The sequence below is a fragment of the Anser cygnoides genome, chromosome 7 (assembly GCF_040182565.1).
Source record: "Anser cygnoides isolate HZ-2024a breed goose chromosome 7, Taihu_goose_T2T_genome, whole genome shotgun sequence".
NCBI lineage: Eukaryota > Metazoa > Chordata > Aves > Anseriformes > Anatidae > Anser > Anser cygnoides.
In genome coordinates this window covers 3,829,888-3,843,465 of record NC_089879.1, presented here as the reverse complement: position 1 = coordinate 3,843,465, position 13,578 = coordinate 3,829,888, and the positions used below count along the sequence as shown (strand labels likewise).

Below are 13,578 nucleotides of genomic sequence, written 5' to 3'. Positions count from 1 at the left end.
GACATTTAACTAGTGCTGTCATTTGGCTGTAGAATTAATTTCTTTCCGAATTAACTTGTGGTGGTTTACACTGGCAACCTTCTTTAGTCCCATACTGTGGTTTGCCTCTGGAAGGAGAACTTCTGTAGTTGAAACCCAGCTGGTCTACACCAACACCAAGTGAGCACCGGGGACTAAGGCAGGATATTGGTGAAAACTAAAGTAAGACCGAGGTCAGATTCCTTACGTTCTTGCCTTCAAGGACAAACTCTATCAGCCAGCATGCTAGAGAGAAAGCCTGTCCCCTTTCTTAGGAAGTCAAAGAAGGTTAACTGTAGGGATACGTTTAAGTAGCTTCTGTGATTGCTGCCCCCAGCTACTTGCTGTTTCTCCAAACACACAGAATTAGCATCCAGAGCTGGATGCAGCAAAGAGGTGCTTTGCTCTTTTCCTGAGATCGTGTCTCCCAATGGCTCTGTCACTGCTTTACAGTTGTTTATAGTGGAATGTGCGTCTTGACCACACAGGAATGTGCCTGGCCTCAGAGGCAGTTCTATCATAAATTTCTGTTCTGGCCTTAGAAGATCAGATTTTGTTCTTTATGGTAACGAAAACAAGCATGGTATGCAAAAGCATGCAGCAGACTACTGAGGTTTAAACCAATCCCTCAAAATGTTAACGCGAGCTGTTGTTGGCTTACCGTTGTGTCAAACATAACACTCGTCATTTACAGTGTAGTAAGTCTGGTTAAGCTTTTCAGTTCATATTCTAGGCCCAAGTTACATTTTATTCTGAATTTAGTATTCATATTGAAAGCACAGGGGTGTGTTTTATCTGGTTCATATGCACCTTTACAGCTGTTTGAATGCAGTTGCTTACCTTCAGTCCGCATAATGTTATATACTAGTTTGTCATTAGGAAAATCAACACAGGTTCTAGTACAGACATCTACAGAGCTGCATCCTTGATAGGAACTCATCGGCCTCTAGATGGAAATTCTTAAAGAATCAGCTGGCATTTTAGTGGTGATAACATATCAGACTTGAGCCAGAACTCCTTTCTGGGTTCTTAAACCCCCCAGCCCCCCAGCAGGGTGCCCAGCCCCAGGTCCTGGTGGGTTTGAAGCTCTCCAGGAGAAGCCCCCAGCCCCTCTCTGGGCAGCCTGTGCCAGGGCTGCGGCACCTGCCCAGCACAGACGTGCTGCTGGGGGCCAGGGGCAGCAAGTCCAGAAGATGCCCCGTATGTCTATTATTGTGAGGATGCACATAAACCTACCAAAATGTCTTATTAGTAGGTCTTAATAAATGTGCAGAGACTTTAGCAGTAGCTGGGGAAACCAGCTTGGTTGGTGAAGGCTGATAGATACACCAAGATTTTAGGATGATGACATCCTTACTGAGAAAGCACAGGAAAGGTTTGCCCCATCATTTTTTTTCAGATTTTAATTTGAGTTTGTTTCAGTGACTATTTTTTAATAAGCTGAACTTCAGAATGGTTTCTTTGTTTTTGCATTGAAAGCCATTGTTTAAAAGTTGGCTTTGCAGTCTTCGCTAAACCCTTGTTCTTAATGCAAAGCTCTGGTCTTTCGGTAGTACAGTGGTTGGACGGAGCTTAAAATTTAAAAAGCCAGCGTATGCTCTTTAACACTTGTCATTTTTCTGTGTAGTTGATTAAGAAAGATAAAACACTGGGACTGAAGTAGCATTTAAAGTACTAATTTGTAATAAAACAAAAATTAAAACCTTATGACTTAGGGTATAAATGGGATCAGTTGCGTTTTCTGGTATTTACTTCTCTTGTTTCGATCCGTGCTGCTTTATCTCTCTCCCATATAATATTACTCCACTCTGTGCTGCCAAAAGCTGACATAAAACACATTTTGCCTCTTAACTGTAGTCTTTTTGAAGTCGATATGCTGGCACTTTGGAGTGAATTGGCACATGAGATGGTTAAAGAAGAGAATACCTGTATTGTTTGTGTGAGAACAGTGAGTAATTCTCATACATGAAATGGAACGTCTTGGTTTTGTTTGCCATAGGTCAACACTTCAAAAATAAATAAAGCTAAATAAGACTTCAAAAAAGCTATTACGAGACGTATCAAACTAGCCAGGAGCCTTTTAGGAGCTTGCATCTATTACAGCATGTTTGCTGTAGGCATGATGATCCCAAGTGATTTCTTAAATGAGGATTAGCAAATGGAGTCTCATGAAGATCTTAAAAACCAAACTAAACAAAAAACCACCTGCAAACCTACTTTCCTGATGTATGCTATCTTTCTTCCTGTTTGTAACAGATTTGGGATAAAGGGTTACAAGGGCTGAATACTGCTATCAGACATACGGTATGTATTTTTGTATGAGTACATATTTTTGTCTTCACCATTCTCTGCCTCCCCCCCATATTTTAGGTTCTATACACGCTGGAAAGAATGGGAATCGTGGTATTCCCAAAGCTTTGGTTTACATTTCTCGTTGCGTGAGGAACAGTGGCAGGAAGATTGGGCATTCATACTCTCTCTTGCAAGCCAGGTAAGAGAACTTCTTTATAACCTTGCCATTGGAAAGGATATTTTAATCTGTCTGAAAAGAAATTTCAGGAACTCAAGAGTGCTCTTCAGGAATAAGGATTTTGGTTTACAAATAAAAACATTCCTCTTAGGCCAATGATGTTAAATTATTACTGCGTAGGCTCTTCCAGCCAAGTTGGGAAGATTTCATATAAAAACTTTTTTGATCTTACTGTTATGCAGTACAGTATGAAAAAGTTGGGTTACATTGGTGTCAAAATGAAGTTTGTAGAGTAAACTAGTACATAACAGTCTCCTTGATATCCTACCTCTTGCAACACGTATCTCCTAGAACATACCTGTAAATCTGTAAGCTTAAACTAGTGAGACTTTGGCAATTTGATATTTACACCACCCCTCCAAAATGAGAATTACATCTCAATAAGCTTCCAACTATAGCAATAGTTTAGCTCCTCTTCTAAAGTGTGTATATCTGTTTTTTTGTCACTGCTATTTTCCTGTCATTTGTTTTGGATGTGCTCTTTTCCCATCGTCAAAAGATATTTACCCTAACCTTTCCCCGAACAAGTGAATTATTTTTAGACTAAATATTTTGCAGAGCTTCACTACTAACTGCGGAATGAGACATGTTAGATTGAATTGGGGAGATGGGACAAAGAATTATTACAGATGATTAAGTTATTTTGCAAGCTGAAATGTTTTTGCTTATCTGTAACTGACATGTGGTAGTCTTCTACTCTTTCAATTTTTGTCAAACTAGATCACTCTTAAAAGCGTTATCTGTCTCAATTTGGAGAATGTTTTTCAAATTTCAAAGTAGAAAGAGTAAGTTCTTTTTCAAATGTTCTCTTTGTTTATGTTTGGTTCAGCCTGGAGCAAGTTTGGAGCAGACACACATTTTTGTACTTGCACATATTCTTAGAAGACCAATTATAGTTTATGGAGTAAAATATTTTAAGAGTTTCCGAGGAGAAACATTAGGATATACCCGTTTTCAAGGTAAGCCTGTTGTTTTTTCAGATTTAATATTAAAAAATGTTTAGCTATAAATCATGAACATAAAGGCAGTTGAAAGGAGAATGACACAAGCTGCTAGATAGAAGGGGGTGGAGTTGCATTTGATGTAAACTTTCTTTTACTATTAAAAAGAACAAAACAAACCCCATAGAACTACTAGTTTTTCATTTTGTAGTGGGCATGCTGCCTTTTACCACAGGGAAAACGAAAAGTCATTTGACCTCCACGCAGCATGCTCTTGGCCTATGATTTATTTAAAGTGTTCTGGGTGGTGCAAACTTACTGAAAGTTGTGTGGTCTGTACTGCTGTAAGACACAGGAGGCTCAACAAATAGAATCTGAAATTTTGCTTGGTGGTGGTAGCAGCAACTGTAAATGTTCACTTTAAACTGTATTTAGCATTCCTTGAAGGATACTCTCCAGTGTACTTCATAAACCCGGGGGGGGAGGCAGGCAAAAGGTGTTTGTATTCTTTGTGTTGGCATAATTTCTCAAGAGTAATGTATTTGGGTGTCTTTTCAGCCTTGTTGTTCTGCAGCACTGTAGGAGGTGAATTGTGAAGCAGCCCTAAAGAACAGTGAAAAGGAGTTGCCCTCAAAGCAAGAGGCAGGGGTATACAAAGAAAGGTAGAGAGATTAAAATAGGGTGGAGAATGATAAAGCTGAACTTTTTTTGGTACTTGATTAGAGAGGTGGCCACTTAACTGCATGTATGCCCCAGAGGCCGACAAGGAAGGGGTTCTGTTCACACGCTCCACAGCCAGCCTATTGTGCGAGGTATCAGATCAGGTAGCTCGGTTACACGTGATTACAGAATGCGGGGCAACCGATAAGGCAAATTACTCTCCGCAAAAGCGAGTTCCATGACAGGGTTGAAAGGAAGTCCTTAAATTCTATCTGATATGTTTCAGTCACTCACGCTGCCCAGCAAGCGCGATGTGAACGCTGACCTGTTCCTCAGCCGGTGCTGTGACTTGGGGCACCTCGGTTGGATTCTTGCTGGTCTTCCTCTTCGGAGCAAACAGTCTAGCCGTCCTTAAGATAAATACAAAGGTGCTGTTTTGTTTAGCTGACTCCAGCACAGTTTTGCTTTCGTATATATAGATTTCTAAAGAGGCGTATTCTATTTTAAAAGCCAAATAAGCGTTTGGGTGACTTGCCTGTGTATTAGATGCTAACACTTCAATATTTCCCTGTTTACAGGGATAAAAACACGAGAGGGGATAGGGAGCATCTGTATGTGCTCAGCGATAAACAAAACAGATGTGGAGAGCACTGTTCAGTCCAGCGCTGCAGCTGTGGTACAGGGCGTTAGGGCATCTGTTTTGCCCAGGGTTCATCCTCTTGGCCTCAAGTGTATCTGCTTGGCTACTGCCCTGCAGTTGGTTGCACCAATGCATCAGTATTTGTTCATAGCGTAGTAGAGAGCTTCCTGAAACAGATCATAGAAGCCCCTTTTGATTATTTAAGAATAAAGTAAGCTAACCGTGAAAGGTGGCAAACCCATAATAATTAGAAGAATTCTGAGCTATGGTGTTACAGTCAAATATAACTGCTTACTGAAGACTTTCTGAAGAAGTCATCAGAAAATCTGAGAAGCTGTTTGGCTTGTAAGTTTTGGGCAGTGACCAAGCCTCCTATGTGAGGAATGGGGAAGTGAAACACTTTGAAGAGCGTGAAATTTGGTACTCGTAGTTGCATGTTATCGTTTATTTGAGATGATGGAAGTGTAGGCTGGGGAAGAACAGTCACATATAGATATCACGCTTCAGGTTTTTGTGGCTCTTTTAACTTAAAGGCTGAGCGGTTTGCAAAATGTTTTTATTTTGTAATTGGGCATTGAGGCAAGTAAGTGTGCTGCAGCCTAAACATGCTGAAATAGTTCTCTTGCTCTGAACCAGAAGGTAACCAGGTGCCCGGGACAGCCTTGTGCTAGACCCGTTTCCAGGAGTTCAGTCAGACAAATGTTAACGACTTGTGCCTGCCACAAGCTGCATCCATCTGTCCAGACACACAACACCACGAACAGGTGAACTTAGGAGCCCTCTGTGTCAAGTGACCTGAAGTTGCTTCTCTCCCTGTCCAACCACATTTTTGTGGCTAATGTGTGCTAATTAAATGCTCAGCACAGCTGAAACCAAGTAGCCCTAGTGCCCTTGCATGCAGAGTAGCACAAGCTGCTGAGACAGGTCTGCTGAGATGGTACGAGGCTGCTTCTGTGCCTGTGAGCTCTGCTTAGCAAGTGCCCCCTTCTCAGCAGCTTTAGAGGCGTGCTCAGGGTTCTGTGAATCTGCTGTGAATCCCGTAAGTGACAGACTTGTTACCTGGATTGCAGTTGACTGTTAATGCTGCTTTAAATATTAAGGCTTTGACAGTGAGAGATCTGTTTACCCAGCCTGAAGTGTTCTCCTGGTCTAGCTGTGTGTACTCGGTGGCATGAATATACAGCTCTTAAAATTCAAGAGGAGAAAAGGTGACTGAAACTATCAGATCAGGTTTGAGAAACTAAATCCTGCGTGGATGGCTGCCAGGGTAGGTGTTAGCCCCTGCTCTTTATTTTCTGTGGCGTTTATGTCAATCTTCACCCTGTCGACTCAATTTGTGTCACATTTTCTCTTATAAATGTTAAGAGCACCAGATATTCTCCCAGGTACTGCTTCAGCTTCCCATCTTGTGCAGCTCATCACGTAATGCTGAGGAGGGATGGAAGGCGTAACGCAGCCGTCCGTCTCGGGGAAGGCGTTTGCCTGGCATTTTTATGAAGATACACTAAATGATAGTGGAAAAAAAACATTGCCCAAAAGCTGCTGAATTTCGGTGTGGAGGTTACGTTGACATAAACAGATCAGTTCCACTCCTGAGTGGGACCAGGTGGGACCTTCTGATAGCTCCTTGTAACTCCTGGGAGGAAAGGGATGAGCGGTCACCCTGCGGGTGCTGCTCGCTCTGGAAGGACCAAGTGACCTAGCCAACACCCAGAGGTAGCACCAGAGGGGTCAGATGAAGCACGCAGTGCTTGGAAACGAGTTGCCAAGCCTCAGTGTGGCATCATTTTGCTGATGTTTCAAACAACAGATTGGGGTGGGGGCAATGTGGAGTAGTTTGTCTAAATATGTGTGGAGAACGAATGTCCAGGAACTGAGGGACCGCCTTCATTACATTGGATTTAACGTGTTATTTTCAGTGTAGCTTGATTTTTGGCCAGATGTTTGGGTACACGCCTAAATGCAAAGGCTTGAAACTGTCTTTGGTTAACCTTAGCCCTTGTTCTGCATCTTCTAGGTCCAGCAGAGCAGTGGTGTAGTAAAACTTTGCTGTGACAGGGGGATGGGAGGAAGGGAGAGCTAAGAAGATGGTCCATGGATTTGTCTTCAAGTCTAGATTTTTGGAAAGACACATAGGTAGAGTTTTTATTACAACTCTTTCAGATTTTTCTTGATCCCCCGTTAAAGAATGGCGGGAAGGGGATAAGGACACATACTGGTAGCCCCTGCCGACTGTTGTTGTAGCAAAGCAAATTGAGTTCTAAACTTGGGTAAAGCCTCCAAAGCCACCCCCTGCCTCAGATTTCCATGTTCCTGCTGCCCTGCCACCTCCGTGGATGTTGGAGGAGAAGCGGAGCGCCTTGTTTTGCTGCAGCGCCTGCTCCTGACGTGCTGGCAGCAGCTGTAGTACGAAAGGTTGCTATGCTACATGTGCACTTAAGTTTGTGCACGGCTATTTTTAAACTGTCACAAGGTAAGGCATGCTTTTGCTTAAGTTGTCTTGCAGCAGTACACACCAAGAATTATTTATGTTCCTAGAAGAAAAGAGTTCTGGGTTTATTCTGAGGTTTATTCTGGGTTTATTGCCGCACCTCAAGCGAATTACTGGCTTTAGTGCTAAAAAGGGCAGGGAGAAAAACGGCAATTTCTTTTAGAGCCTGTGACACGAGTGATTTTTTTTTACATGTGAGCAAAATAGCGTCGGCTTTTGTTTTTGGAGGCTCCATACGGGTGGTTGATGTGGGCCGATTTAATCCATTTATACAACGTTGCTGAGAAGTGCAATTGTCTCGGGGATGGGCCACATACTTGGATGCTGAATAATACTTCATGCAGGACATTCCTTTAGTAAGAGTTCCTTGCAAGCAGATGGTAGAATTGTTGTTCTGGTAAAAATAAAGCATGTAACTAGCTTTGATTTCTGTGATTAGAATACGACTTAGATATATCTATGTTTATATACGGTATAACTTCAACAAAATTCCAGACAGAAGACCGCTTTTCTAACCTTGGTCTTTGTTAATCACTGCGCAACAGATCGTAAATCTCAGGGGAATGATAACGTGGTACTGGTGGAGTTACAATGGCTTTTCTGTCTGACCTCGGGCAGTTGCGGATCCCCTGGTCGATCTCATGGCAGCCCCATCACAAGGAGCCGTTCTGAGCGCGGTGACCTGGCGTTGGGTAACCAAGCCAGGAATGCTCTGCGTGCTCCTAATGTCCTGCTCTTACTCCGTTTAGTCAAAAGCTGTGTGTGAAGATGCTTCACATAGCTCTGGGTCCTGTCCTTTGTTCTGCTCCGTAGGTGTGTATTTGCCTTTGTTGTGGGAACAGAGTTTCTGCTGGAAGAGTCCCATTGCTCTGGGCTACACGAGGGGCCATTTCTCCGCTCTGGTTGCCATGGAGAACGACGGGTATGGCAATCGAGGTGCTGGTGCTAACCTCAACACTGACGACGATGTCACCGTTACCTTTCTGCCCTTGGTGGACAGCGAGAGGAAACTATTGCACATTCACTTCCTTTCTGCTCAAGAGGTAAGAGCTGTTCGTGCAGCTGGTAGCCTTCTGCACAGCTGCCTCGAGGTGGTGGCCTCGGCAACCTCTGCAGCTCTGGATGGTTTTGCAGGACAAGTACTGCAGGGAATAGGCTGTTCTGCTCCCTTCCCATCGTCTGAGCTGATTCTGAAAGATATTTTCCCCCATCCTTGATGTTTGTTGGTAGTTCTGTAAGTTGAATGTAAATACATTGCGTATAAATACAAGCGTACCTTGAATGGACCTAGAAATAAGGATTCTGACTCTCATGCCAGCTGAATGTTTTTAATGAATGTAACGTAAGTATTGGCAGGTATTTACAGTGCGGACTGCCTCCTTTTTCTAACGAAACACAACTCGTTGTTTCTTCTTTAATAGCTACAGTAATGACAGGGAACCAGTTCAGTGAAGTGTGTACATGGGGGAAGGGAGGGAAGGGATGGAAGCACTAAGTCATCCCAAAAAGTGGGCATCCTGTAAATGAAGGAGAAAAAGTATGAACTTCAGAGTTTAGGGAGGGATGTTTTTACATCTTAGTGATGCCTTACAAGAGGAAGTGTTCTGTGTCGAGTACTGCTGGACTCCTAAAAGCTGCTTTGTAAACAGAAGGCTCTTGTAGGACCTGTCATCCTTACGCATTGTGCCTTCTGTAAATAATTAGCTTCTCACAACTGATTGAAATATAGAACAGCTACATCGGAAATACCTGTCTGAAAAATTCAGAAGGGAAAAATAGCTGGAGAACATTACCAAAGCTTTCACATCTTGGTTGAAAAAGCAGTGTGCGTCAGTTTGACTTGTGGCGACTGAGCTGCTGCGTTGTCGTATGCTGATACCATTAGCTTGGAAAAGAAACTTCCTTGCTCCCCTAACCGAGGTGGTTCAGAACATCACAGGTGGCTTCTGCAGAGCTGCTCGTAGTGTTTCAGGCCTCGTTCTCAACCTCTCTCCTCTCCCCCAAAGATAGGTAACGAGGAGCAGCAAGAAAAGCTGCTTCGGGAGTGGCTGGACTGCTGCGTGACGGAAGGAGGGGTTCTCGTTGCGATGCAGAAGAGCTCTCGGCGGCGCAACCACCCTCTTGTCACCCAGATGGTGGAGAAGTGGCTCGATCGCTACCGCCAGATCCGCCCGTGTACATCCCTTTCCGATGGCGAGGAAGACGAGGATGACGACGACGAATGATGGTGGAACGTGGGAAGGAAATGACCAGCGCGTAGTGTCTGACCTGGAGTTAGGGTTGTGCTATAGCTGTTCGTTGTGGAACGACCTGATTCTAGAAGAAACATGCTGCAAAGGGTTTTTCTAACCAGTATGGGGAGAGTCTAGAAGCTCATCTGCTGCGTGGAGAGCACTAAATGGGCTGGACTACAGTTTGTATAAAAACAAAGAAAAAGAAACAAAACAGCTAATTTTATTATCAAGACAGGAAAAAAAAAAACAAAACACTTTTCTTTCTGATTGTAAATCTGTCTATAAATGTACCGCATGTGGTTGTGTAAGAGGTTGTGTAATAGGAAAAGTATACCAGCATCTTAATTATTGCAAAGAAATTTTTCAAATAAGGGCACTTACGAAAGCACACGTTAGGTGGATTTCTCTTCCCTCTGAGATTCTTTTACAGTAGAACTTGGGATTCTACATCACCCTTAGATACTCTGACACATTTCTGTGAAAGGCCCTTTGATGTGAAATCTCACTAGTGCCCAGGTCAGGTGGTGAGGTTTTTTTGTTTGCACAAAATATCCACAGCAAGTCATAAGCAAAAATACACTCGTTACTTACTAATACTTCAGTTACTGCTGTGCCCCCAAAATAAAATCTAAACACTATGAAACAAACTGGAAGAGAAGGTAAATTTTTTCATTGAGTGAAATGATTTGCTTCCTGAAAGTTTTTTTGTCTCTTTTTTCTTCCTTTAATAGTTAATAGATTCCCTTTGATATACCTAAGAATATTTATTCAGAGAAGTGACCTAAAATATACGGATTTTTTTCCAGTGAGCATATACTAAACCAAACTGTGTGAAATTTGAGAGCTCAGACATGATTGATAATTTTGTATCGTCAAAACTTTTGTCTTGCTGTGATACAAACTATATATCATCGTATCACTTACTCTTTCATCACCTTAAACATTGCTGCAAATGAAAAAACATCTTTTTAAAGGGTTATTCCTTGGTCATTACATCTAGTGAGAATACACTCGGCAGTTCTGACTGAAAAGAAGAAACTATGCTAAAGTTGTTTTTAAAAGCACTGTTATATATTTCTCAGTATGTAAGCCTGGGAATTTCTTGCATGTTGATTGATGTGGCCATACTTAAACTTATGTAAGTTCCTAAGATTGTAAGTTCAGAGTATATTCTCCAGTAGAAATTTTATTATATTTGATAACTTTAGCCATGTAACCTGTAATGGATAAAGTTTATCTAAAAATCTCACTGAAACACTAAAGGTTAATGCCAGTTTTTACAGATACAGTGCAATTCAGGTTTTCTTGAAAAGCACTTTTGATGGTGTGGTGGTCGAATACGGAATTTTTGCAGTAGCTGAAATTGTTTTAATTAGAATTTGGAACGAAGCCCCATAGCACATATTTTTATGTAGTTGAGAGCTATGGAAACCCGGAGGAACTTGCTGCTTTTTTTCTTCCAAATGCTGCTTAGATGGTGTTGAAATGTGCACAACTCCTACAGAAACTTGGTGACAACACCAAAAGTCTAGAAGTAATGAAGTACTGTATTAACTTAGCAATTTTCCCATCACAGATTTCATGGAGGCTTATTATGAAATGTCTTCACGTTTTTGGCCATTTTATCTCCTCTGATTGGTGCATGCGCAAACTTTCAGGTAAAAGAGTGCATGTTTATCTGCAATATACGTCTGGTTTACCTGAGCTGAATAGGCAAGCTGCTGATACCGAAGAGGTTTTGACAAGCATATGGTCCTGTTTCAAGTTCGCTTTCTAAACTGGTATCATTTCGTCCTTTTTTTTTTCTTAACTTGCAAGCAAAATCCTTTTATTCCTCGTCGAGCTGATGACGTAAAGCTTTGCTGTCAGGGGAGCCGAGCGCTGGGTAAGCTGGGATGGGATTTTACGTGGCCTGAGCAGTGTGCGTGGGCAGGTTTCCTCACCTGCCAGGGCACAGCCCTGTCCCCGGGGCTCAGGGTGAAGGATGGGGGTGGAGCAGCTCGCTGAAAACTCCCATCCCAGCTCACCCAGGGCCGAGGTCCCCGCGCAGACCAGCATTTGAACGGACAGAAGATAAGCTCCTACCTTCAGTAGGCTCTTTAAAAGGGTGTGCAAAACGTTACCCTTTCATTTTTGCAGTAGTGTTCTTTTTAAGGAAGTAAAGCTTCCTTGTGACGTGGGGAGAATAACTAACTAATGTGAAAAGTACCCTGAGCCACGCTCCACAAGCACGCCTTTCCTTACCTCGTATCGCTGTACGTGGGCAGCCCGTCCCCGACCGCCGCGTTTCCATGGCACGTGGCAGTTCCCCATGCAGTCAGTGACAGCTGTTTCAAAAAGCATGCACCGTGCTCTCTGATGTTTATCTAGTTCTGGTATGAGAGGACAGTCCTGGTACTTCAGAGCTCTTGGCTTTCTTAATCATTATTGTTCTGTTCTGATGTGCTGTAAAATGGTATGTTCAGGTTAACGAGCTTCCCGGGTCAACTTCGGAACTGGTGAAGTTTCTTTTTTTTCAAAATCAAAGTAATCAAAACCTCATGTACCTGTAGATTAAAGAGATGCAAACCCCAGCTTTGTGCTAGCCCAGTAGTCAGTGTATGTTAATGGGTGCTCTCCTTCACTTACCTACATGAAAGTTTACAGATACTGAGAGGAATTTGCAAATGCGACCTTGCAACTTGGCTGAAAGAGCAGAAATTGCTGACAAGGACGTACAAAACGTTGTTTCCCAATGTTATTTTCCCCGTGCTGTTGCTCCCAGTCGCAGACGCCTTCCCAGCACACAACTTGGCTTTTCCTCGCTACCTCCTTCACACCTGGTCCTTTTTCTGGTTTTATTTATGAACTCCTCAGTGAAAATCCCTGTATTTCTTTGGCTTTTAATACATTAAAATTTAGTAATTGTGGGTTCTTCCGGAGTTCTGCTGCATGGCTCACACCAAATACCCCCCAGCACTTGTTTACACCACTAACAAGAAATGTTTGTGTGCAGTTGGAGACTTTTTATTTGCTGCTTTTCCCTTTTCCCCTCTTGCTCAGCATTGTCCCGTCACCCCTTTTTTTTGCTGTGGCTTTATTTAGCATGTTTGTCACCTTCCAGCTCCTTGTTTTAAGCTACTCTGACACCCCTCATCAGCAGAGGCTCCCTGCCTGCCCATCTCCAGCGTGAAGACTGCCTGTCAGCAGAGTCCCAGGCGCTGACCTTGAGCAGCAACTGTTCATCTCCTCTTTCCTTGCCTAATAACTGTCCCCTTGAAAGCTGCAGCCTGGTTCCTCCCGTTGCTTCTCCCTATCCTAACTGGGGATGTTTTTCCCTTTCTCCTTCCCTCTGCCTTCTCCGTGTGTCTCTTGCTGGTGTTTGCACTACGGGCGCATGAAACCCATTGGGGAGGGTAACTTAACGCTGCCCGCCGTCCCTAGGAAGCTTCCATGAGTCTGTAGCTGCACCTCTTGACTTCTCCCCCTGCCCAGCTTGCAGCACTTCACCAGAAGCTGCCGTGGCTTTGAGAGGAGGCTGTGTGCGGACGGACCCCACAGCACCTGGGGGTTTAAGTCCCTCTCCTCACAGGGCTGAGCCCACCCCTGGCAGCGGCTGCACACAGAGCCGCAAGTCTGAGACCTGGCCCCCCCAGGAACGTCCTTGCCCCTGTAAACTGGCTGTTCACAAGCAAATGGAAGCACCAGAGCTACGTTATTTTAAATCAATTCTAAACCTTAACACAAACACTTCATGCAGTGTTTCCCAGATATGACCTCTGCACCTACCCTGTGTCACCCTCCCGGTTCCTTGGTGTTCACGGATAATCACCGGTGTGCTCCGCGAGCAGTCACATATCTATGAGGGGTGCCCTCTTTTTTAATGCGTGAAGCTGGTAACTAGTTTTCAGTTTAATTTAAAACAAAATACAGAGTTTTGTAACCAGGACCCTTTTTGGTTTCAGCTTTTTTTGCAGTCCCTTTCCAGACCAGGCTCTTTGCCCACCTGCAGGCAGTCTGTGAAAGACGGGGTGGAGATGGAGGACCTGACCTCTCCTCTGCCTGCCTGGAGCTGCTGGCACCTC

The 13,578-nt window shown here is 43.5% G+C and overlaps 1 protein-coding gene across 3 annotated transcripts in view; it reads left to right on the top strand.

The window, feature by feature from the left end:
• ZRANB1 (zinc finger RANBP2-type containing 1) overlaps positions 1–12,098 on the top strand; it is a 40,685-nt gene extending 28,587 nt beyond the window's left edge. For all 3 annotated transcript variants that reach the window (XM_048059639.2, XM_067000346.1, XM_013185809.3), the window contains 4 exons: positions 2,389–2,509; positions 3,378–3,507; positions 8,094–8,323; positions 9,287–12,098. In XM_048059639.2, the coding sequence (XP_047915596.2) occupies positions 2,389–2,509; positions 3,378–3,507; positions 8,094–8,323; positions 9,287–9,505 (700 nt within the window). In that variant the 3' untranslated portion in view covers positions 9,506–12,098. The remainder of the gene's footprint in view (positions 1–2,388; positions 2,510–3,377; positions 3,508–8,093; positions 8,324–9,286) is intronic.
• Positions 12,099–13,578: the final 1,480 nt, after the last annotated feature.